The following is a 22273-nucleotide window of genomic DNA, read 5'->3' as shown; positions in this document are numbered from 1 at the left end:
TCAACAATTACCGTCAATTCATTGCGCAATAATTGTACCATCCTATGTTAGTGAAGAACGTGAAGATGCTGGATAAGATTAGGTTGTCTTCAAGGTACCATATATATTATTTAGTTTGTTATCAAACAGATTAAAGTTCTAGGTCAATCAATTCCAACATAGTATTAGACCTTGGGCAGCCCTGTCTGAGATGTCTTAAAAACTGTGGTACAAATTATTAATCTGTAACCTAAATAGTTTAAGTTTTTACGACAATTAGTTATCTAATATGATATTATAGCTAATTTTTCTAGAGATTTTGAATCCTAATCTTATCTGACTACATACAATGTATAGTTAATAGTCTCTCTCGCTCTCTTTCTAATGCATGGGAGAACTTGGTAAGATCATAGTTCTACTATCACCTACTCTGTATCCAACTTGTATCCCCTTCTATATGAAAAAAGTTTCGATATAAATCGTTAATTTGATTAGCAATCTATATCTAGATGTTGTTGAACTAGAAAGCAATTTATATTGGAAATACTTTTTCTCACACACAATACTATTTTAGTTAGTCATTAAGTTTCTGCATGCCGCTAACTCATTAGAAATCGATAATACCAGTCAGCGATTTTTTAACTCAGTTTATCTCATATTTTGAGTTTCAAAGTATATTAGACTTGGAAAAGAAAAATTATTCTCAAAACTCCTTTCCCCACATCTTTCTTAATGAAACCGACAACCATATCTTCCAAGCAACAATAGGAAAATGGAGGAAGTCCAGAGATAACCCCAAATTATTCTCTCTCTCTCTCTCTCTCTCTCTCTCTATATATATATATATATATATATATATATATATATATCATTCTTTGTCACCAACCAGCTCCATGTTCCAGTCTGTCCTCCCCTTACCTTTTTTTCAACTTGCTTAATGTTATCCAACCTCTCTCTCCTTCATTTGTCAATGTGGTTATCATATTCTCCTATTAAAAAGACTCTAGCCAGCTTATACTCTTCTTTGTTAATTTTCTCAATCATGCCTTGATGTGTGCTTAAGTCTCTAAGTTAGGAGCCACTAATCATTATTGATCAATTGAATACTAATAAGGATGTCTGACATTAACTGAAAGGATTCACCTTTTATCTTACTAATTTGGTACTAGTAAAAGTATGGTATATATTATTCTTCTGTTACTTAATAGCTTCAATTTTTAGGTTAACTAATTATTTAACATGGTATTGTAGTGTAGTTTTCTAAAAGTTTAGAGTTCAAATCTCATTTACCTAAATTTACTCTCTATATTCTATTATCTATCTTCTGCAGTGAGGAGGGTCATACATCAGATCTAATAGATTAAGCTCAAATGATTATTCAACATGAATCAATGAGTATTCCTTAGAAAGTGGTCAATGTGATCAAGTTGCCCATGAAGTCCATGATAGTTAAAGAGTAGAGTTAAAGTTTCCAAATTGTTTAGGTGAGGCAAATTAAAATATGAAACTTGGACCTAATCTGGATCCAACCAAGACCAAATTTATTCATCATATTTTCATTTTTGAAGAGAGAGAGAGAGAGATAATTGGGAAGGAAACTTGCAATAATAACACAAATTATTATTTTTATTTTCTAATGGGCTTGCACATTATCTAAAAAGGGTTGAACTAAAGGTACAAAATTAGTTGTGTTAGGATTTAAAATTGACTCATAGGTGGAGATGAAATCATTCTAACTCACTTTCAAACCAAATTGAAAGATTTATCTCTCTTGCATGCATCCAATTGTTCATGAAAATATCTTGCAGAACATTAATATTGCAACATGCTACAGAGCTTTTGAAATTGATAGTGTCCTCATCCAGCTAATAATTGAAAAACTATGAACTTATTTGATTGAGACTGCTCAATATAGTAAGTTAAATATGTGGAAATTTCAAAAAACAAAAGTAAGTTTTAAATTTTATAAATAATTATACTTAGACCCCACTTATTTATTATTCATGTTGACCCTCTCAACTATAAGAAAAATGAAGAGAAAAGAGAAGAAGAAATATTAAGGATAATATTATCTGTGGGGTCTCTGGTGCATTATGTTGCCTGTATTATAATCCAAAGCATCTCCATCTTATCCACTTTGTCCCCCTCTTCTTGGATCATTGGAAATAAATAATATCTGGTACTCCACTTTCTAAGCTTAGATTTTTATTTACTCCCTTTCTTTCTTCACTACTCTCTCTCTCTCTCTCTAACCCTCTCCTTCCCTACTTTTTTTAAACCCAAGTGGCTCTGAAACCTCTTAGTTGACTTCTTCATCTTATCTCCTTGTAGATATAATATTTCTATTAAAAAAATCATATCGCCAGCTTATTTCAAATTGCTCCGACAATAAAACGCCAGCTTAGCCATTAACAGAGATTAATGTACGATTAAGAAAGCAAAGCATTCTGGGCTATATGCAATTTGATGACTAGTTATTCTCATGAGAGGAGGAGGCCTTACTTAATTAAAACATAATAATGCAAGATTTAAGTTGATACGCAAGCTGAAGAACCTTATCTTGCTGGGTTTCAGTTAATTATGCACCATGTTATTAATTCATATAAATACCATTGGTATGACTTTTTTTTTTTTTTAAATAGAAGAAAATCCTTAGTCATAAAAAAATGTGGCATCGATATTGATGGCCAATGGCCAGAGGTTGTTGTATAAGCCGATAAAAAAAGATATCTTTCTCGTATGCACCCAAAACTTTAAATGTAATGAATTTCTAACCCAAAACTATGAGAATTTTATATGTTTGACCCAAAATGTTATTTGAATTGTTTGTCATTAAAGAGATTATTCTTAACCTTTAGCACTATCACTTATTTTCTTTTTTACTTTTATATGAGAAAACTACTGTCAAGAAAACATGTACCCTTAACAACCTTAATAATCTTTATAGTAAACTTTTAGGGCAAATTCTTAATCTCGAGAAATCTGCTATTCATTTTAAGTAGAAGAATTGATTTTTCTAGACGCAAAATTATTGTTGATATGCCTCAAAGTTAACTTATTGTAAGTGGGAGAAAATATTTTTGAGAATCCTCTCTTTCTCCCAAAGTCTAAAATTGTTTTATTGTTCAAAAAAAATTATCAAAAGCTTGCCCACCGGTAATTAGATTTATTCTCATCAAATTGTTCATGAGCTCTATATCTATTTATTTCCCTTCCTTAGCTTTCTAGGATGTGAAGTCTAAAGATAGATTCCTCTTGGATCTCATCCTCCTTTTGTTTAAGTCTAAAACACTTTTAAAAGCATTGCTCATTAATTGGTGGGCTCTGACTCATATATATCCTCATTCTTCACAATCTATGGCTCCCTCGATTTGATCCAAAGAATATCTTTTTTTCTCTCTTTGGGATAAACTTATCAACAATCTTTTTCTTAGAGAAAGATGAAATCTGCCTCTTGTTATATATTCTCAAAATTATGTTTGGTCTTTCTATTTTATAACAAAAAGATTACCTAATGTGGAACCCACTCATTTCTGTGATTTCTTAGCTAAATTAGCATTCATCTCCTTTTCTATGGGTAGTTGGATGCGCCCTTCTGGCCCATTTTATTAGCAATATGGAGATTAATTTGCAAGTATAAAGATGCTCTCCCTAATGTCAAAATCTTTATATGAGGTATATTATATATACTACTTTTATCAAGATTAATTCCTACAAAAGAATCTCTAAGATAGACCATATTTATCCATGCTACAACAATACCACGAGAACTGTTGATCACTTTTTCGTAGGTTGCAATCTCGCTCATGCATAATAAATTCGGTCGTTGTGGTCGGACTCTATTATGGATTTCTGACCACATTCTCCATAGGGCCCTCTTATCTCTTCCTTCTCCAAGCTCGGGTTATGGAAGAAGGAACCGAGAAGGAGGTATCAGCAACAACTGGTTTTATTACGGGACAGCTCATGATGTTCATATCGATCTATTATGCGCCTGGTTTGTTAGTAGACTATCTCTAAGACTTGAGTTATGTACTATTAGATTAGATTTGTGGGTTCTTACCACCCTATATACATCTCTCCTTTGAAAGATTATAGTCTACGTCTCAACATTCTCATGCAAATATAAAAAGCAAGAAATTATAAGCTCTTTAAAAATGTGGATCTTAATCCTCTCGCTTTGGTAGAGGGAGTTGCTAATTTTTTACTTAGCAAAACTCTCTCCAGCTCCTACAACATGCTCTACTCTGCCTTGCATAGAGACTTAATTGCTTGAGTGGATGGTAGATTGAAGGATGGCTTTGTTGGTGATATTGAGGTTGCTATTTGTAGATTCTCTATGGAGCATTATATGAAGTAATTTGCTTCTTAAATTATTATTGCAAGGCAATCTTCACCGAGACCAAAATGATACTTAAAAGAATTAAATAATTATCTTGGCTAATGGTATTAGCAGTGGTTAGGGTTTTGGGTGATTCTTTATCGGTGGCTGAAGTTGTTAACAGTCTTAATTGTTCTATTAGTAAGGCTATCTTCTCTGTCATCTTTGAGTATACTGGATGTTATTCTTATACCAATGTATTAGTAAGCTCTAATAAAAAAAATAAAAGAACAAATTAAAATGATTTTTTCATATTGTTGTATTGTTCTTTAGGTAGATTTTGTCTATTTACGTAATGTATTCGTATTGACGTAAAATCATGACTCATTTTATTAATACTCTATCCTCGATAAAAAATTATTGCTATTTTATTGTAGGTTTTTAAACTATTTATCATAATATATACTGTAATTATTGCTTTATAAGCACCAAATTAATTTTTTTTACATTGTAGATAGCTCAAAAGAAGATAGCTTTTGATGAAAATAGTTTACTATTCTAAAAAAAGTTGTTCTAAATTACTAACAATTCATTTTAAAAGTGTCATCTATTTTCTTTTCTTTGAGTCTAATTTAATCAAGAAAACTTAAAACTTGCTTCATTAATAAAAATTGTACTACTTTGATATGAATTTATAAAATTTTAGTGTAGCGATAATAATTTTTAGGGAAATTGATTAAAAAAAAAATAACCATAAGTTTTGTATTTATTATCATTTACATCCTATCTTATATAGGTATTTAACATGCGCCTCTGTATTTTGAGTTTAATATTTTTAAAAATACTACAACAATGGTGTGGAATATATAATATTTGATTATTTTTAGGAAAAAAATAAAAAATTAAAATACTCTCTTATGAGCTACTTCATCCCTTCAATCTCTTGTCCCGTCTCCCCCATCCAATCTCCAATCCCTCAGCTCTATCCATCTCAACTTTTGGGCATCAAATATCTCCTTAGAGAGAGCACCACCATCGTATGACAATGATAATTGACATTAACTCCACCCGTAGTCTTCTCCGGCAAAGTTCACATTCTTTGATGAGTTTCTTTGATGAGTTTTTTATTCCTTAGAAATTGAGGTGAGATGGAAAAAGAAGAGATAGAAAAGTGAGAAATGAATTAGAGAGATTAGATAGTGTTGATGAAGAAGATGATGAGGTAATTAATATAATATTCTAATATTATAATATTTTTGAGATAGTAAACCCAAAATACAGGGTTTGAATGACATTAAATAATTTTAGAGGACAATTCCTTATAAATATGACTATAACTGGCATCATTAAAAAAATAGAATATATATATATATATATAATCATGTTTATAAGAAAGAAATTTGGAGGCTAAAATTAGAATCATTCTATAAAGAAGTTTTCCTCTAAAACGCCAACCGCAAAGCTTGATATTAACTCTAATTATTAAAATTTCTTAGGCCATTACCGTGGCTCTTAGTTGAGTCGTACTAACCTACGTACTACGGAGGTACATGAGTTTAATTATTCTATAAATATTGTGGGTTAATATTTAATAAATTTTTTATTACAGTATTGTATGCACCTATTGGTTTAGGCTTGTTATATATCGACCAGTAGTATAACACTAAGATATCTACTACGCATTCAAAGATCTTAAAATAAATAAATAAATAAAAATAAAGGTACTGTTATTACTTGTCACTGCAAGACCTACCTGTTATCACTTAATTCAATGTTTACTATTTTAGTACTCTGCACGAAAACAGAACAGTCTCTCTCTCTCTCTCTCTTCCCCTGCTTGTAGAAGTTATAAAAGTGGGTTCATCGCCTCTTCTCCCTCGTCCTAAACAAGAGAGAAGAGGGAGAGAAAAGAGAGAAATGGTGGGTGATTTCATGGTGTGCGTCGACAGGATCGTCGCCTCCGCGTGCTTCGACCCTGAGAATGGCGTCCTAACCGACGGGGTCGCCGGCGCCGGTGGCGGTGGGTGCGTTGCTCCGCCGTTGGTGGAAGGGGGAGTTGGGGAGGAAGGGATCTTGGATTGTAAGATGGATGAGAATATGAATCACGATGAAAAGGAGAGTAGGGAGGGAGGGAAGGTGATAGAATGCAGGATATGCCAAGAGGAAGGGGAGGAGTGCGACATGGAGGCCCCTTGCGCTTGCAATGGAACCCTCAAGGTCTCTCCCTCTCCCTCTCTCTCTCTCTCTCTCTCTCTCTCTCTCTCTCTCTCTCTCTCTCTCTCTTATGGGTGGGTCTCTGAGTTCTTACTTTGGTTGAAGATGGAATTTTTTGGATCCTTATGTGATGCATATGGGTATCCTTTTTCTGCTTCTTTTCTCTTTTATAAGAAGAATTTAGAAGTGCTGGACTCTGGCTTTAGGATTTTTTCTGCGGGAGGTTTTCTTGGTTGAGATTTTTATCCTCTTTTATGAGTTTTAACTTTGTAATGAGAGTTGAATATTTGGCCTGTTTTCCTCTGCTTTAAATTTTACTCGGTTTTTGCATTTGGTGGTTGAATTGTCTCCTCTCAGTGTAAAGGTTGAAATTTTTTTTCTGTGATAATGTTGGTGAGTGACCTTTGGTGTGGATTCTTGGTTTGCATGCGCGTTTCAGTCGATTTCTTGCATACTACTTCTCTCTGAATCTTAACTTTTCTGCTTTCTAAACAGTGTTTTTTTTTTGGATCAAATAATTCTATTTGATACCTGGAAGAGGCTTGCCGCATTATTTGTAAATCTTTTCTTTTTTATTTTGTGTGTGCCTGTTAGAGCGTTTGCTGTTCATGTCTCCCTTTGTAATACTCATACAATTAGAATGACATGCAATTCATGTCATTCTAACCTTTTTGGTTCTCATGGCATTCTAGTCAAGGGACTAGATTGACCATCTAGAAATGGACTACCCAGCTACCCTCTTGTTGCCTCACTCCTGCTTATAGGACCAAATTGTCTTTTTCTGCGGACCCAATTTGATGATATTGAACATAATTCAGTTCATAGTGGGATGTTGATCTTCTAAATGTTATTGGATTTTTTTAGTATACAAGCATATATTCTTGTGTTGTCTCTTGAAGTTCTCTCCAACAATTTTATTTTCAGTCTGATTGTTGAGTTACTGACATGTCTTGCTGTGCCTCTGAAGTATGAACTTCATAGATTTGATTTCAAGAAACCTCTGAACGCTCTCCTGTTATAATTCTTTTCATCATGTATGATCTGCCAATTAAGGATGAGTTTTACACATTAACCATGGTGAAATATATTGGATGGCAATGACTTGTAAATATCACATTTGCAGTATCTTGCATCAATAGTCAAGGAATTAGAGTGGACTTACAAAAGAAGTATCACCATGCCCGTCCCAGACCAACCAATCGCACATCTCCACTCTTTCTTAGGAGCTCAAACGGATGGGATTGTATAAGATTGCTAAGGGCTAAAATGAAAACAAACAAGTTAGATATTTTGTATTGCTAAAGTTAAGAGTTGAGCTAGTCATTTCCATCACATTATATCTGTTGCAGATATCTTAATTGGTTCTGCATATTGATGAAGTAAAGAATGCTTAAGGAGTGTCATATTACATTATTACTCAAAATATCAGAAGAAAATAATTAGGTCAACTAGGTAATTTGACTATTGTAGGAAAATGTGAATAATGAATTTCCATTACATTATGGTTATTGATATGGACGTCTAAGGTATTCTAGGGAAAGTCAGGTTTGGTAAGGTTAGAAGGGATCAAGGCGAAAAAGAAGCAAGTTAACTATTATGGACCTAGATATCCAGGCAAAGCACTTCCATGGTGTTATATCTTTAGAAACTCTTTGGATATGCTATTATGGCCTTCCTTACCAGTTAAATGCATGCAATTAGGGATTTAAAATTTCACATGCACATGTCAATTAAATCAGTTTCAGCATAAAGTGGTATTTATTATTTTGATTAATCTCTATTAAGAGAGAAAAATCTAATTCAGGCAAATGCATTTCTTCACGTCTAACTCTGTGTCTTTAAATAGTTATTTGTATAGCCTGTTGGCTTAGTGCTATTTCATTCTGTTGCAGTTTGCCCATAGAAAATGTATCCAAAGATGGTGCAACAAAAAAGGGGATATCACTTGTGAAATTTGCAACCAGGTGAGTTTTAACCTCTCTCTCTCTCTCTCTCTCTCTCTCTCTCTCTCTCTCTCTCTCTCTCTCTCTCTCTCTATATATATATATATATATATATATATATATATATATATATGTATGTATGTATCCCACAAGTGCTTGCTACTAGCAAGTTGCTAGTTTCATAGAAGTAGGAGTTGATTGGAATTTTGCTGATTGCAACTCCCTCGATTCCTCAATTGGGTGGTACTCCACAGAAAGCAAGCACCTTGCATTCATCATTGCCTCAAACTTTTTACATGTTTCTTAACTAATAGCCAACAAAACACTCAAGCAAAAGAGTGTAATAAAAGGAAAAGAAAAATCCATAGTTTGGCAAATCATCAGAACATCAGTGGAGAGCAGCACTCCTGAAAATAATATCATTTAGAATATACAATGAGATCATCCTACAGAATAGAAATCACACCTAAGACCATCTAGCTGCCTAGTTTCATGGCATGCTACTACTGTTTCTTGTGCATAGATCCAATGGTTGGATTCATCACTGAAGAATATGAACCATGGTCCCAAATCATGATAAGCTACCAGGACCCTTTTATGGGACATGCAGTGCACAGAACATACTGCGAATACTGTGACTCTTTATTTTCAGTACATATCTCCATACAGTTATGCATATTAATTTTGAAATTGTGTTTTTTGAGAAGTGTTGCATTTCCCTTTACTTTTAACGATGCCTTCTGTGTACATGTAATATTAGTCAGTAAATTTACTCCTAGGTAAATAAATTAGTAAACTATCTAGTGGTGATATTCAAGGCTAAAAATTTTGTGTCAATTGACTAAAGGTTACTTGAGCTTAATGATGGCCATGCTGATTAGGTATCGGCACCAAACACGATTTTTTTAGTATTCTTTTTATTTACACTTCAAAATGTAATTTGGGGTGTACAAGTGATAGATCTAACTCAATTATCTCAATCTGTTATTTATAAAGGTCTTTCTACATTAGATTTCCCCTAAATTTTTTTTCAAATTTTAAAAAATTTGAAATTAATATGTCAAATTCATTTAGATTGGGTTAAAATTGATATAAGAATATGTTAGATTAGCTACATTCAACTGAGTATTATTTTTAATAATTGCACTATTGTCAATTAATAAATATATTTAATTATATTATGTGTTGAATAATATTTTATTTTTACCTAACTATTTCTATTTCTTTAATAAAATAGACCATTTATAAAAATGATCTAAAGATAAAAGACACTAATATAGGCTTTAATACATATATTCAAATAAGAAATTAAGAATTACCTCGCCGAAGAAACTAAAACATATCTGAGCACCCTTATAAATTTATTAGAAATGCACCAAAAGCGAACCAACGGTGTGTAGAGATGTGTTGGGGGCATGCCGATTGGCATGAGGTTAGCACGCCCTGTGCCGATTAATACGCTCCATGTCGATCGCGGATTGGCACAACCATCCTTGCTTGAATTTACAAATAAGAATTGGGGGAAATAGTGAGTGAAAAACAATCAAATAGTAATATCCTTTCAGTTCTGCTTTCCTGATTGATCGTTAAAGTTGTTAAAGTATATGTGAGAGATCATGTTTGATTTCTTTTTTAACAGGTCTACACACCAGACTACTCCACTCCTCTAACCAGATCTACTCCTGTTATATCTTCCATGGATATTAGGTACTTCATAAAACTTAAATCTTTTTGTGTTTTTGAGTTTAATATTGGGGATCTCTTTTGCTCTATTGTAAATGAGCATTTACAAGTGTATTATCTCATAGGGAAAATATAACTGCATCATTTGTCATTTTGTATCTGTTATCTCCGCTTTAATTTTTTGTACGTATCGTAGCATATTATTATGTCTATCATAACTATTTCAGGATTTCTTCTTGCAGGATTTCTTCTTGGTTCAAACTTCAACATGCTTTTCCTTTACCATCTTATGCAAAAGTTGCTGTTTTTTCTATGCCTGTCATATTTCATTTAGCAATTTTGGAAGTCCATAATCTTTTCCTTATTCTTGTCTTTGGATCGTCGAGGTTTGGAGATGGTAATTGATGCGTAATTAAACAAAGATTGTAGTGTAGTCTAAATGGGATGTGCCGGTTGGCACTTACCATGTCTTTGCAGTGTTATGTGATACACATGCTGAAGATAACCCTGTGACTCTCTGTATCAAGCTGAATAAAGCATAGTTAAAGCAAGTAGGAAAATAGAGTTAATTATGGTATGATTTAACTAGGTCTACTCCATAGGGGCTTCTCTCAGCTCAAATTTTGTAATTTCTAGTTGAAAACTTGAATATCAGCTAACATATGAAATTTTTTGTACTAGTTTCAAAAAATCTAGGACAAAATAGGGAGATCATTAAATTGAAGCTAATTGGACTAGGATTCAAGTAGATCTATCCAATGCAGGTTGATCTCAACCCAAAATTTGCAATTTACTGGAAAAAACCTCGCATGGTTCAGAATATAGTGAAAGATTGCTAATGGTTTCTGCTGGCCCTTGGGAGACCAACAAATAGGTGTTGACTTATATTTGCGAGTGATGTATATTTTGGGTAAGTAAGCAGTTGGGCAATATGTGTGTGAATTACTGTTCTGAGGAGGGCGTCTATGTCAAACACCTTTAGATTAATGATAATCTATGATATGTCCATTTGTCATACAGTTAGCTGTTTTTCTTTTAATTAATTTTAATTTATAAGAACTTGAGGCAAGTCAACACGATGCTGCAAATATTATGTTAAGTTATTCCATCTATACTTGTAGATTTTACATATTGGGTCAAAGTACGCAAGATTTTAATAATATAAGATAATGAGTGGCATGGATGTTTGTAGGTTGGTTATACATAATCCCTGCTACAGAGACTTGAGATTTATGTTTGTTGTCTACAATCATGAAACTATATACAAATTCGAAGGAACCAGTGGAAGTTTTGTAATTTATCGTTTTCCTAATGAAGGGGTTGATACTCATTTCTTAGTAACCTTGATTTGTGTTTCCTCTTCTGTCCTCATCATTTCATGTATTTATATGTTATACATCAGTATCTTATATTGTAGTTAGTTGCTTTAGAGACTGTTTGATCTTGTTTGTTGAAATGAGATCAGCTTCATTGCTTCAATCTTTAAATTTTAAACTACTTGTTTTTGCTTATTGTATTATATTACTGAGATTTGATTTTGTTTTAACTCATCTTTATTTTCTTTTAAGATTTTCTATCAAAGTTTATCTTAATTTGTTATTTCCTTGTCAGACAAAGCTGGGGTACTCGGATTGATCTTCGCGATTCCCATTTTCTGGCCATTGCTGTTGCAGAGCAGGAGCTGTTACAAGCTGAGTATGAAGAGTATGCTGCTACAGGTTCAAGTGGTGCTACCTATTGCCGCACTGTTGTTCTCAGTGTAAGCTGATAGATAGATAGATAGTTTTTGTAGCAGGCACTCATAAATTAACTACCACAGAGGCCTGAAGATGTTTTCTGGTTCTACACAGTTAATGGTACTTTTACTTGTACGCCATATACTCATGATCGAAAGGGATATTAGTGTGATGCGGGATGTATCAGCGGTCTTTAATGTAAGGTTACATTACCATTCTCAGCTTTGAAACATCTAGGGCAAAAGTGTTAAGTATTCTTTCTTTATTTTCAGGTGTCTCTTCAGCTTGTGGGCTTCTTTCTTCCATGTTATGTCATAGCTCGTTCCTGCTATCTTATACAAAGCCGGCGGCGTCAGGTAGCTGTTAATGCTATAGATATTCTCCTGTCTTGATATATTAATGTAGATAAATAGTTGCATTTGAGTATTTTAAGCTATTTGTCGGTTTAGAATCAAAGAATATAAGGTGGCAATTTGCATATATTTTAAGTCTTTCTATTTTACTAGTTCTGCAAACTACCTAACTTTTTCTTCTATTCATCACTATATGCTAAGTATTTACAGTTCTCTACACATAAATACACAGAATTTCTGTTGATCGTGCTTATTGCTTGCTTCTCTATCATTAGTTTAGATGGTCTATGTAACAGTCTATATCTTTGTACACAAAATTGGAATCTTAAAGCCTCTTCTTTGGTTCTATTTGTAGTGTAACAACTTAAGGGCTCGCATTATACCTGATCGTGCATTGTGTTTCCTGTTTGGTTCTTGATCTATACAAGCACACGATTATTGTATCCTAACCATCAATTTGACAATGATTCTTTGAATCTAATGAACATTAAAGTTTGATTCAGTTTTAGTGGATCCTCTCAAGGAACTACCTAGGAAACATGGATACTTTTATACTCTTGCTTGTATCCATATTGGATACTGTATCAGATACGATACCATATTGGATACTGTATCAGATACGATACCATATTGGATACTGTATCAGATACGATACTCATCGGATACTTTCAGATAGGAATAGAATACTCCCTTAAAGCATCCAAATTATTGAAAATGAAATTAATATTGTGGATACTTTTCGGATACTTAGATGCTTTCAATATATTTATACCAATAAAAGCCAAATCAAAGGAGACTATCACCTTTCATTTCTTATCAGATTTTAGGGTTCTATTTTTTCAAAGATTGAGTTTGCTTTTTTATTTTATGATCTATAATAGGAAATTATGTTATAATAGCCAATTTCTTTTTGATTTATAGATTGATTGCTTGTTTATCCTACATTTTAGTTAGTAATATACTCTAATACTAGTTCTTTGTTACGAACAGTAGTTCTTTCAATCAGTTAACTGAAGATCTCCTAATATAAACTATTGTACTCAAAATTATATAGAATTTCTCAAATAAGATAAAAAAAAAAGGTACTAAAATTCACTAATTCATACATGTTCTATTTGATATATATAAGCTATGTATTCTAGGCATATCTTATCCTTACTTTTTAAGATTTGCCATATCGGCGTATTCGTATCAGATCGTATCCATATCCTATATCCATATCCTTGCTTCATATGGAATTACATGTTCTGTTACTCAGAAGATAATTGTGAACTTCGGTTGTTCTCAAGTTAAAACTTAGTAGGATATTCTATGTAAAATCTTCTCTGACACCTGCACTACTGTTTATAGCATTCCTTGAGGAATTTATCCGCGAGCAAGACTCCAACCTCAACCTATTCTCTCAGTTAATAGCTTTCATTGTAAGTTCTCACAAGTGATTAGCTTAGTCTACATCAAGATCAAGACTATCTTGTACATTAGTGTATCAATCCTGAAGGTTCCACTAATTCAGAAGCATTATGTATAATGGAAGAGGAGACATGATACATGCTGTATCCAGGATTATAACAGTGCTAACCTTATTGAACTTTAGTCTATTCAGTAGAATTTCTTTGGCTCTTTACGGTTGGAATTTTGTATTTTTCAAAAGTCTGGTTTTCTTTGCTTTCTTGAGTAATACTTCAGTGGAATTGTTTGTTATGATCCGCAGTGGGTTAACTCAGTCGAGTCAAGTTAGTTAGTTAGATTTATTTATCATTTTTAAATTTAAATAAAGTGGATAATCCGTTAGGACTTTACTCTTATAAATAGGAGTAATTATGTGTTGATTATTATCGTAAAATTGATTATTAAGTTAAGGTATTTTATTATTTTATTTTTATCTTTTATCCTAGCCATTAAATTACCTTTATTTTCGTAGAAGTATATTGTAATCATATAAGTTTTTCAAACTTTAAAATCTTAACCACTGTCTTTTACTAGGACCATTACAAGCTACCCTACTTTACAGCTATCCACCTCCACCCTTGGCCGTCCACCACCTTTCGATGCCACCGCAACGTCGGATATTACTGATATATCCCATTCTGACTTGCTTCCATTGTTTTCTTTTTTAAGTTTTTATCCCGACCTCTAATTCACGCAAAATCAAAGCCATTAGAATTCTAACTCATGAGGCTATTATCATAAAAATTCTCATAATATACTTATGATCAGATTAGTTTAGATCTGGTTCGTAACACTGCTTAAGATTCTTCTTTTCTTATATGGCAGCACGAATTTGCCCTTCTTCAGTGGAAACAGTTTTATGGAATAATATAGAAGCCAATCATTTGATGATAGTAGGAGTCATTTGACCTGGTCCATTACTCTAGTGGATCAATTAGGTCTTTATGCTAGGAAACCTCAGTCTGAGTTGCTGGAATCTATAGCGATGCTATTAAATCTGCTTACATTGGAGGTGCAAAGATTATGCTCGTGTCGATGAGCAGTTCCTTATTAATGCAGTTTGAAATCATTAATTACATTATTCTTCAATGGTAAGACAGTATAAATGATCCTTTTATTTGTATGTTTGCAGGTCTAGAGAATATTCTGAACCTTTGTCGGCTTTTCAAATTGTTCTACTAAAGAATGGGGAACCCCTTATTAGTTACCCAGTTGTGAAGCTTCTGAGTAGTTCCCATCATTCAGAAGTTGAAGAAATTGGTCACTCGATTAACCACGGGAAGATGAATCGAGCTCCTGATAAGTGATTGTAGGTTTCAGTGTTCAGCTACTCTTTAAAGGAGATGTAAATATATGATAACAGCTTCTCAATGATTTCTGGTGTGATGTATTTATCCTTCTCCACATAATGTGGCTGAGAATTCCACCTTAATTTAAGTATTTGGTGTCAGAAAAGAAGAATACTCTACTCTTGCTTTCTTTCATTAGTTAAATCCTCCATCAGACCACTGAAACAAACAGAGTAAAGCTTTCTTTTGGAATGTAATATTGCAGACACTAAGGTGGATTTACTGAAGAATGCAGTGAGTCAAAATTAACAGATTAAAGTTTATATCATGGGCATGTATGTTAATAATAGGGAAGATAAAGGATTAATCATCTTCAGTGTATATGTTAGAATGTGCATATCCTTTCTCCTAGTTAAATGCAGATAAGATACAGTAATTTCATAGGTTTCAGATTCTTGCTGTTGTTTTGCTTTCTCTCCACAAAATATTGCTACAGGATGTTCAAATTCCTCCAAATTATCACACATCTACTACTCTTAATTTGACCAACATGCAAAGTTACCAATTCTTGGATCAAGGTAGAGAAAATTAAGGATTGTTGTGCTGAACACACTTGCTACACCCTTACGTGCAGGTGGCACATACTAGCACACCTTTAATGGTTTTTACACATATTTGGTTTGAATATATATATATATATATATATATATATATATATATATAATATATATATATATAAAGTCTACATAAAAATATTTTATCTTTAGCTAATATTATAAATAATCTATTTTATTAAAGAAAATAAAATGACGGAGATGATTAAAGACTTTTTATATCGGCATAAAAATAATATTTGATAATCCTAGTTAAAGTAGTCGCCAAACTTTAACTAACCTTTTAATGGGTTATTGGACTTTGGCTGGCCAGCATAATGCAAAGCCGGTTCGACAGATATCTAGGTCGATCGTCGTAGATTGGCATTGGTTCAATATTTTATTATTATGGTAAGTGACGATTGGCACTGAGACATGGCATGATCATTCTTAGAGAGAATCTTTCGCTGTCTATGAATGAAAAAGAATGAAAAAGAAGATAGAATATCCTCTTATGCAAAGCAAGTTACAATAAGGTCATTCACATCACTAGGTTAAATGAACTAACATCCAGCTAGGTAAAGTGATGCTAAAAGACACATTGGGATAGCCCTTCTAATTATTGAGCCATGTCCTCCATTTTCATTATATTCCACACTAATTGCTATATTTACAAACACTTTAAGAATATTTTACAAATAAAATACTGTAGCAAATTTATCACCTCTTGATAGTTTCTTCCTGTATCTCATAACTCTCACCGTCAACATACAGAATAATATCAGTTTACATTGTTAGTAGAATGTTTGTATAAAGTATTTACTAGCAAGGCTTTATTCTGCTAGAATTTTAGTTAGATCCTTGCACAATCACACTTCATGCGTGCATAATATATGTGCCCTTTCTTGGGATTGTAGCTTATAACATTATATCCTGAGCACTATCTGTAGTGACAAGCATGTTTCGCATGTAGTGAATCTTTCAAGAGTTTGTCTGGTGAGTTTTCGACCAATTTGCTATATCTTGTAAAGAAAATTAGTATGTTGTTATAGCTTTTAAACTATTTATTAAAGTACTATAATTATTGTCATATAAGTGCCCATGTTAATAAAGTAAATTATTTCTCAGAAATTAATTTAATAAATTTCTTTCGTAGATAATAATTTATGTAGTAATATATGTTAGAAAAGTGCCCTTTAGGTGTAAGCAATTTATTGTCATAATTAAAAAAATTATGAGCTTCATTAATCACTTTATGTAAAAGCGAATTACTTAAAAGAAAATTTAATATATACTTTAGTATAATAGTTTAAAGATGAAGAAAATTATATATTTTTTTTATCTTGACGTGGTTTGATCCAATTTCTTAGAATCTTCATCAATTCTCAGTGCTTAATTTTATATGATCTGAACCAAAGTACTACCATATTTTTGTCTCAGTTTTTCTATTATAAAATGACACTCTTGCGCCCATTAACGAAAGATTAACGATTACTTTTGCCAAACCATAGAAGGTAAAGTGCAATTTTTCTATATGATATTTAGAATCTCATAGGCTAGTAATATACATCTATCAACTTTTTTGTTTCCTCCTATAAGGATTCCTCTTTTTCTGGATCTCTTAGGAAACGTTAACAATCTCATAGGCCATCAGCTTTTCTTTTTCCTTAGCTATAATGCTGACCATAAACTGTACAGCAATACAGAAGCCTTGTGGCTTTTGGTACGAATAAAGAACTTATTAGATAATATCATCTCAAGCATGTGTTGTTCTTTGCCTAATTTTTTTTCGCATCAAGGGGCAAAGGTCGCCAACTACTGCTATCTTTATTATTATTTTTGTCTTGCTAGATTATGAATACATAGGTTAATCATAAACTAATCAAAAGAATTTGATAACTGAACTAATAATCCTAAGAAACAAACCACACCAGAGATCAAGATCATATGCATATAACACTTAAGTGATATGTTTATAGGAAAAATTAAGCATATGACATAGGCCAATAGACCAGGGACCATATCCATATATATATATATATATGGTCTGGCACATATATAAATAGTGAAAGGACAATGAATTTAAATATCATGTACTCTAAGTATAGGCATTAATACAAAGCGACTATCAGATATATCCATATTTGTTTTCTAAAACCATACAAACTTATACTAATATCTATAAGAGAACCACTAAATATATATGAGAAGTATATTAGAGGTTGTAAGTAAAAATATAAAGTCATTTGTATCACTATTTTTTATAGCATTCAAACTAATATAATATACCCATAGATATAAATTCAGATATCAAAATAAGAAAATCTCAGATGTATTATCCCGCAAAATTTTGAAATGGAATCTGGGACTCAACCACTCTATAGGCTACAGTGGTGACATAACATACCCCTTATTGTTTGTTTGCCCTGAAACTGAGGTAATGTGAGTGTACTGCAGAATAGAAAGTGTGAGCTCCTAATTTTCTTCTGAAATTTATATAGAAAACTGGTTCAAATTTGGAAGCTCAGCATCAGGTTCTTCTACCAGATCTGCACAGGGATTCTTCAACAACACAAAGGTAAAGAAGCTTGCATTCAAAGGAAGATTGTGATACAAAAGAAAGGTAAACAGAGCTTGCTAGTCTCTGGTTATTTGAAACTAAGTAAGAAATAAAACCCCTCTTAATCTCGACCTGAGTGAAGTACAATAAACTTATGAGAAAGGAAAATTTTAGTGCAAATTTATCATAGAAATCTCGCAAATCTTCTGCTAGTTCTTATTCAACAGCAGCATCACTTCCGCTTCATTTGGCAGAGAAGGAATCGCCCCCTTCTTTGTAGTGGTAATCGCCCCGCAAGCGTTCGCAAATCTCAACACTTGCCTCAGTTTATTCTCATCCTACAATTTATTATCCATCAAAATCCAATCATATATTCCGTAATTTCTTTTACTTGATATAGAGATCAAATTGCTTACTTGCAAAGCGGATTGGTCTTCGACGAGCTTTCGAAGCAAAGCACCAACAAAGGCATCACCTGCCCCGGTGGTATCCACTTGTTTCACAGCGAAAGATTCTACGGATCCACGGAAATCCTGTCCATAAAATAATCAATTTGGTACCCAAAGTTCCTAATTTTACACATGTATATGTACCTTGGTGTAGTACTTGCAACCGTTCTCTCCCACGGTGACTAAGAGAAGCTTCAAGGTGGGTCTCCATAGCTTCATGACGACCTCGTCCTCGACGGAGCTGTCGCCGGTCAAGAACTCGAGCTCGACGTCGCTAACCTTGACGATGTCGGCTTGGTCCCAGATGCTCAAGATCTGAGTCCTCGCCTCTTCCGGCGACGGCCAGAGAGGTAGCCTAAGGTTTGGATCGTAGGAGAGCAGCGCTCCGGCCTCCTTCGCCACCTCCATCGCCTTCAGATGCGCCGATCTGCACGGTTCCGCGATCAAGCTTATCGATCCGTAGTGGAAAACTGCGGCCTAGAGGAGATCGAGATGTGAGATCTCATGTATGGACAGATTCAAGATTTTAATCGATTAGATCTAATAGATTACCCTCCGGATGAGATCGAGATTGAGCTCGGATTCGTGAAGAAGCATGTCGGCGCTGGGGTTCCGGTAGAACATGAACTCGCGCTCGCCGTCGGCGCGGAGGGTGACGAAGGCGAGGGCGGTGCGAGCGCCGGAGTCGAATGTGACGCCGGCGTCGAAGACGCCGTTGGACCGGAGAATCCCCGCGAGCATGTGACCGAACTCGTCGTCGCCCAGCTTGCCGACGAAGGCGGAACGACCTCCGAGGCGGGAGACGGCGATCGCCACGTTGGCTGGGGCGCCGCCGGGGGCCTTCAGGAATCCCGGTGCCTCAGAGAGCGAGACGCCGGAGATGGTGGGGACGAAGTCGATCAGCATCTCGCCGAAGCTAACCACCAACCTCGCGTCCTCGCCGCCACTTCCCATCCCTTGGACAATGAATAGAGAGGCGAGAAGAGGAGAACAGAGGAAAAGAGAAGACTAAATGGGGGTTGGTTTGATATTCGTATAGAGAAAATACGGAAGGAGAAGAGAAGGCGAAATATGAGGAGAAGGGTTTAAATAAAGTAGATAAACGGGTGATCGTCTGCAGCACTGAATGTAGGAATTTTCGTATATCTTACAACAGTGAATAATAGCGTAATTTCGCGTTGGTCAACAACAAATCCCACTGTACTTCCTCAAAACAAGGGTGAATTTGTTATTGGAAACGTGTCGCATTCGTATACAAGGATAAGTTCGGATTCCAATTCTATCTACTTTTTAATTTTAATTTTTTGGATTATAATTGTTTTAATTTTTAACGGGATGATATATCGGTATGCCAATATGAACGTAATTTAGGAGTTTTGATCTTGGTTGTTTATGATTTGTATTTACGGTTTAGTATAAGACCACATAAAACTATTAGGAGCTTTTTGACATTTGGACTATTTGCAGCATGATTACGTTACCGGAGACTGACTATCAACCAACTCTCGCTACCGCTGAGGTAGCAATATTCTTTCTTATAACTAAAAAATTATAGGATCAATTTCAATCATAAATAATTATTATTAAGAAAATTATTTAGTAGTTTATTCGATTGATTGATGGCTAAATATTATGGTTGAATTAGGAGCACTTTGGCGATGCAGACAAATTAGAAAAATATCTTAATGATAGTTTAGTTTAAAACAATAATTCGAACGGTTTAATATATTAATTAAAATCTAGTGGAGCTTAAGGGTTTTCATATCTAGAAAAAAATTGGTCATTGTCTAGTTTATATTTGGCTTTTGAGTTCATGAATGATTAAATATGATTAAATATATATATATATATAAAAATTAGGTTTTAGTTGGATGACTTCTGAAAAAAAATTTAAAATAGTTAAAAACTCAAAATAAGATTCATTTCTCTTGCAATAATTGTAGAAGCATCTAGAATATACGCTGAAAGGTTGAAAGTGAAAACTGATTTGATGGGCAAGTATAAGCAGCCACCCAAAATAAAACCAAATTTCTGCAGCATATTATCTATTCCAAATAGATTATAAGCCAGACAAAAATGCTAATGTTTTTCAATATTTAACTTGAACAATTGAACAATTGAACCAATCTTTCCTAATAAACTGAGCCATAGAAAAAAAATCTGAATCTTGTACAGGCATAGCTTATTTGAAATTTTCACCATAGATCATTGCTTGTGCTCAATATAAGATTCAGAACTTTTATCATGAATAATTAAGCCTCTGTTGCAAATGATAAGAAAATATCTTTATACATGGCTAAGCTCAATAATAAAGGTCATGATTTGATGATATTTCACAGCAGAGGTCATAGATTTAGTTTTCCCTAGGAATATTGATATTTGGTGCGAGATCATAGATTTAATTTTCTCTCTAAAAATTGATATTTAGTAAATTGTCCTTTAGAGTGCACTCATTATATAAACTAAATCCGGCCCCTCCTCCTAAGGTTTGTATCACCTTATCTTCGTGTGGTTTAGGCTAATATGAAATTATTATATTTTTTATGTAATATAAATCTAACCGGGTCAAATTGGGAGACGTTGAGTTTTCTGGGTTAAATATATTTATCTCAGTTGAATTTTGGAGAACTTCTTGGCCTCGGGCTTGAGTATTCGAACAATTGATGGGCCATTTGAACACTTGCACATGACCGGCCTTCGAAGCGTTCGAACAGCGTTCAAACGCCAAAATGTTATGAACCAAATTTCTAACGATCTATTTGTAGGGAAAATATGAAATTTTATAGATGGTAGCCTCATGTATTAGGGTTCTTTTGGCTTTGGTTTAAGTAGATTTGGAATCAAAGTAAGAAGTTATAGCTAAAATAGTGAGGAAACGTCGAAAAGGGGCTGAAATGGAAATATTGACATTGTAACGATCGTCAAAGAGTGGCAGATAGTCGTAGGATGGTGGAGGTCGGCCATAGGGTGGGATGGCCCATGAGGAAAGGTGTTGGATTAGGGTTTAGTTTAGCTTCATAGAGTTTCTAAGGTTAAAATACTCATAGGAAAATAGATTACTATGATTAAAGGATAAAAACAAAATAAATAAATTAATTAAAGTTTATAGTCCTTCTACGATGATCATTAATCCATGACCTCTACTATTTATAAGACTATAGTCATAGGTCAGATCTAATTAGCCCTATTAAGCTTACATACGTGGATTATCTACTTTAACTTAAATTAAAAATAATAAGCAAAATTAGTTACTAGACTTGACTCAACCTACTGACTCAACTCTCGTGGTTGAATCATAACACACAGCTTTTGGTCGGCCAACACCAATATTGATTTTAATTTCATTAGGGTTGTTTGAATTATTTATTTAGTTTAGGGCTTAATTAATTCTAAGTTACTTAGTGCTAACCTTATATATGTGTGACACAGCCTAGTCTATGGTATTATTGAAGCAAGTATTGATTTGCTTCTATCTCTTTCTCCGACTCTATCTTATCTCTCTCGATTTTCTTTATCTCTTATTCTCTCAAGCTAAGATTGTCGCTCACCAAAGTTGTCATTCTCCTCCTCCATCGTCTGTCGATCCCTTTTGACCCATAGGATCGACCAGTTCTTCATCATCTTCCCTTCTAGATCTCAGATCTACTCGCACCATTACCACCACTTCTGTCTCATTATTACTATTATCTTCTCCATCTATACCT

The 22273-nt window shown here is 33.8% G+C and overlaps 2 protein-coding genes across 3 annotated transcripts; one reads left to right on the top strand and one right to left on the bottom strand.

Annotated features, from left to right (window-relative positions):
• Positions 1–6087: 6087 nt before the first annotated feature.
• On the top strand, positions 6088–15290 carry LOC140769134 (uncharacterized). Of its 2 annotated transcripts, XM_073109720.1 has the most exons (8): positions 6088–6517; positions 8407–8478; positions 10097–10164; positions 11752–11899; positions 11991–12074; positions 12149–12232; positions 13580–13650; positions 14811–15290. In XM_073109720.1, exons 1-7 carry the CDS (start codon positions 6218–6220, stop codon positions 13637–13639), a joined length of 816 nt encoding a protein of 271 aa, XP_072965821.1. In that variant the 5' UTR covers positions 6088–6217; the 3' UTR covers positions 13640–13650; positions 14811–15290. The 2 variants fall into 2 exon arrangements, with proteins under 2 accessions (XP_072965821.1, XP_072965822.1); XM_073109721.1 differs by lacking the exon at positions 13580–13650 and having other exon boundaries at positions 6090–6517.
• A 2830-nt stretch (positions 15291–18120) lies between these two features.
• LOC140769246 (fructokinase-1-like) lies at positions 18121–19631 on the bottom strand. Its single transcript, XM_073109904.1, has 4 exons — positions 19122–19631; positions 18714–19046; positions 18537–18653; positions 18121–18458 (listed from the first exon to the last, which is right to left on the bottom strand). Exons 1-4 carry the CDS (start codon positions 19521–19523, stop codon positions 18330–18332), a joined length of 981 nt encoding a protein of 326 aa, XP_072966005.1. The 5' UTR covers positions 19524–19631; the 3' UTR covers positions 18121–18329.
• Positions 19632–22273: the final 2642 nt, after the last annotated feature.

Source organism: Typha angustifolia, chromosome 10 (assembly GCF_048772165.1).
Source record: "Typha angustifolia cultivar Huaian chromosome 10, ASM4877216v1, whole genome shotgun sequence".
Classification (NCBI taxonomy): domain Eukaryota; kingdom Viridiplantae; phylum Streptophyta; class Magnoliopsida; order Poales; family Typhaceae; genus Typha; species Typha angustifolia.
This window is presented reverse-complemented; position numbering and strand designations above follow the sequence as displayed.

Excerpts from the sequence above, each read along its gene's own strand:
- LOC140769134 (XM_073109720.1), top strand. The coding sequence starts at position 6,218 with ATGGTGGGTGATTTCATGGTGTGCGTCGACAGGATCGTCGCCTCCGCG. Across the intron at positions 6,518-8,406 it reads CTTGCAATGGAACCCTCAAG|TTTGCCCATAGAAAATGTAT; the intron begins GTCTCTCCCTCT and ends ATTCTGTTGCAG. Across the intron at positions 11,900-11,990 it reads GCCGCACTGTTGTTCTCAGT|TTAATGGTACTTTTACTTGT; the intron begins GTAAGCTGATAG and ends GGTTCTACACAG.
- LOC140769246 (XM_073109904.1), bottom strand. The coding sequence starts at position 19,523 with ATGGGAAGTGGCGGCGAGGACGCGAGGTTGGTGGTTAGCTTCGGCGAG. Across the intron at positions 18,654-18,713 it reads GTTGCAAGTACTACACCAAG|GATTTCCGTGGATCCGTAGA; the intron begins GTACATATACAT and ends TTTTATGGACAG. Across the intron at positions 18,459-18,536 it reads AAGACCAATCCGCTTTGCAA|GATGAGAATAAACTGAGGCA; the intron begins GTAAGCAATTTG and ends AATAAATTGTAG.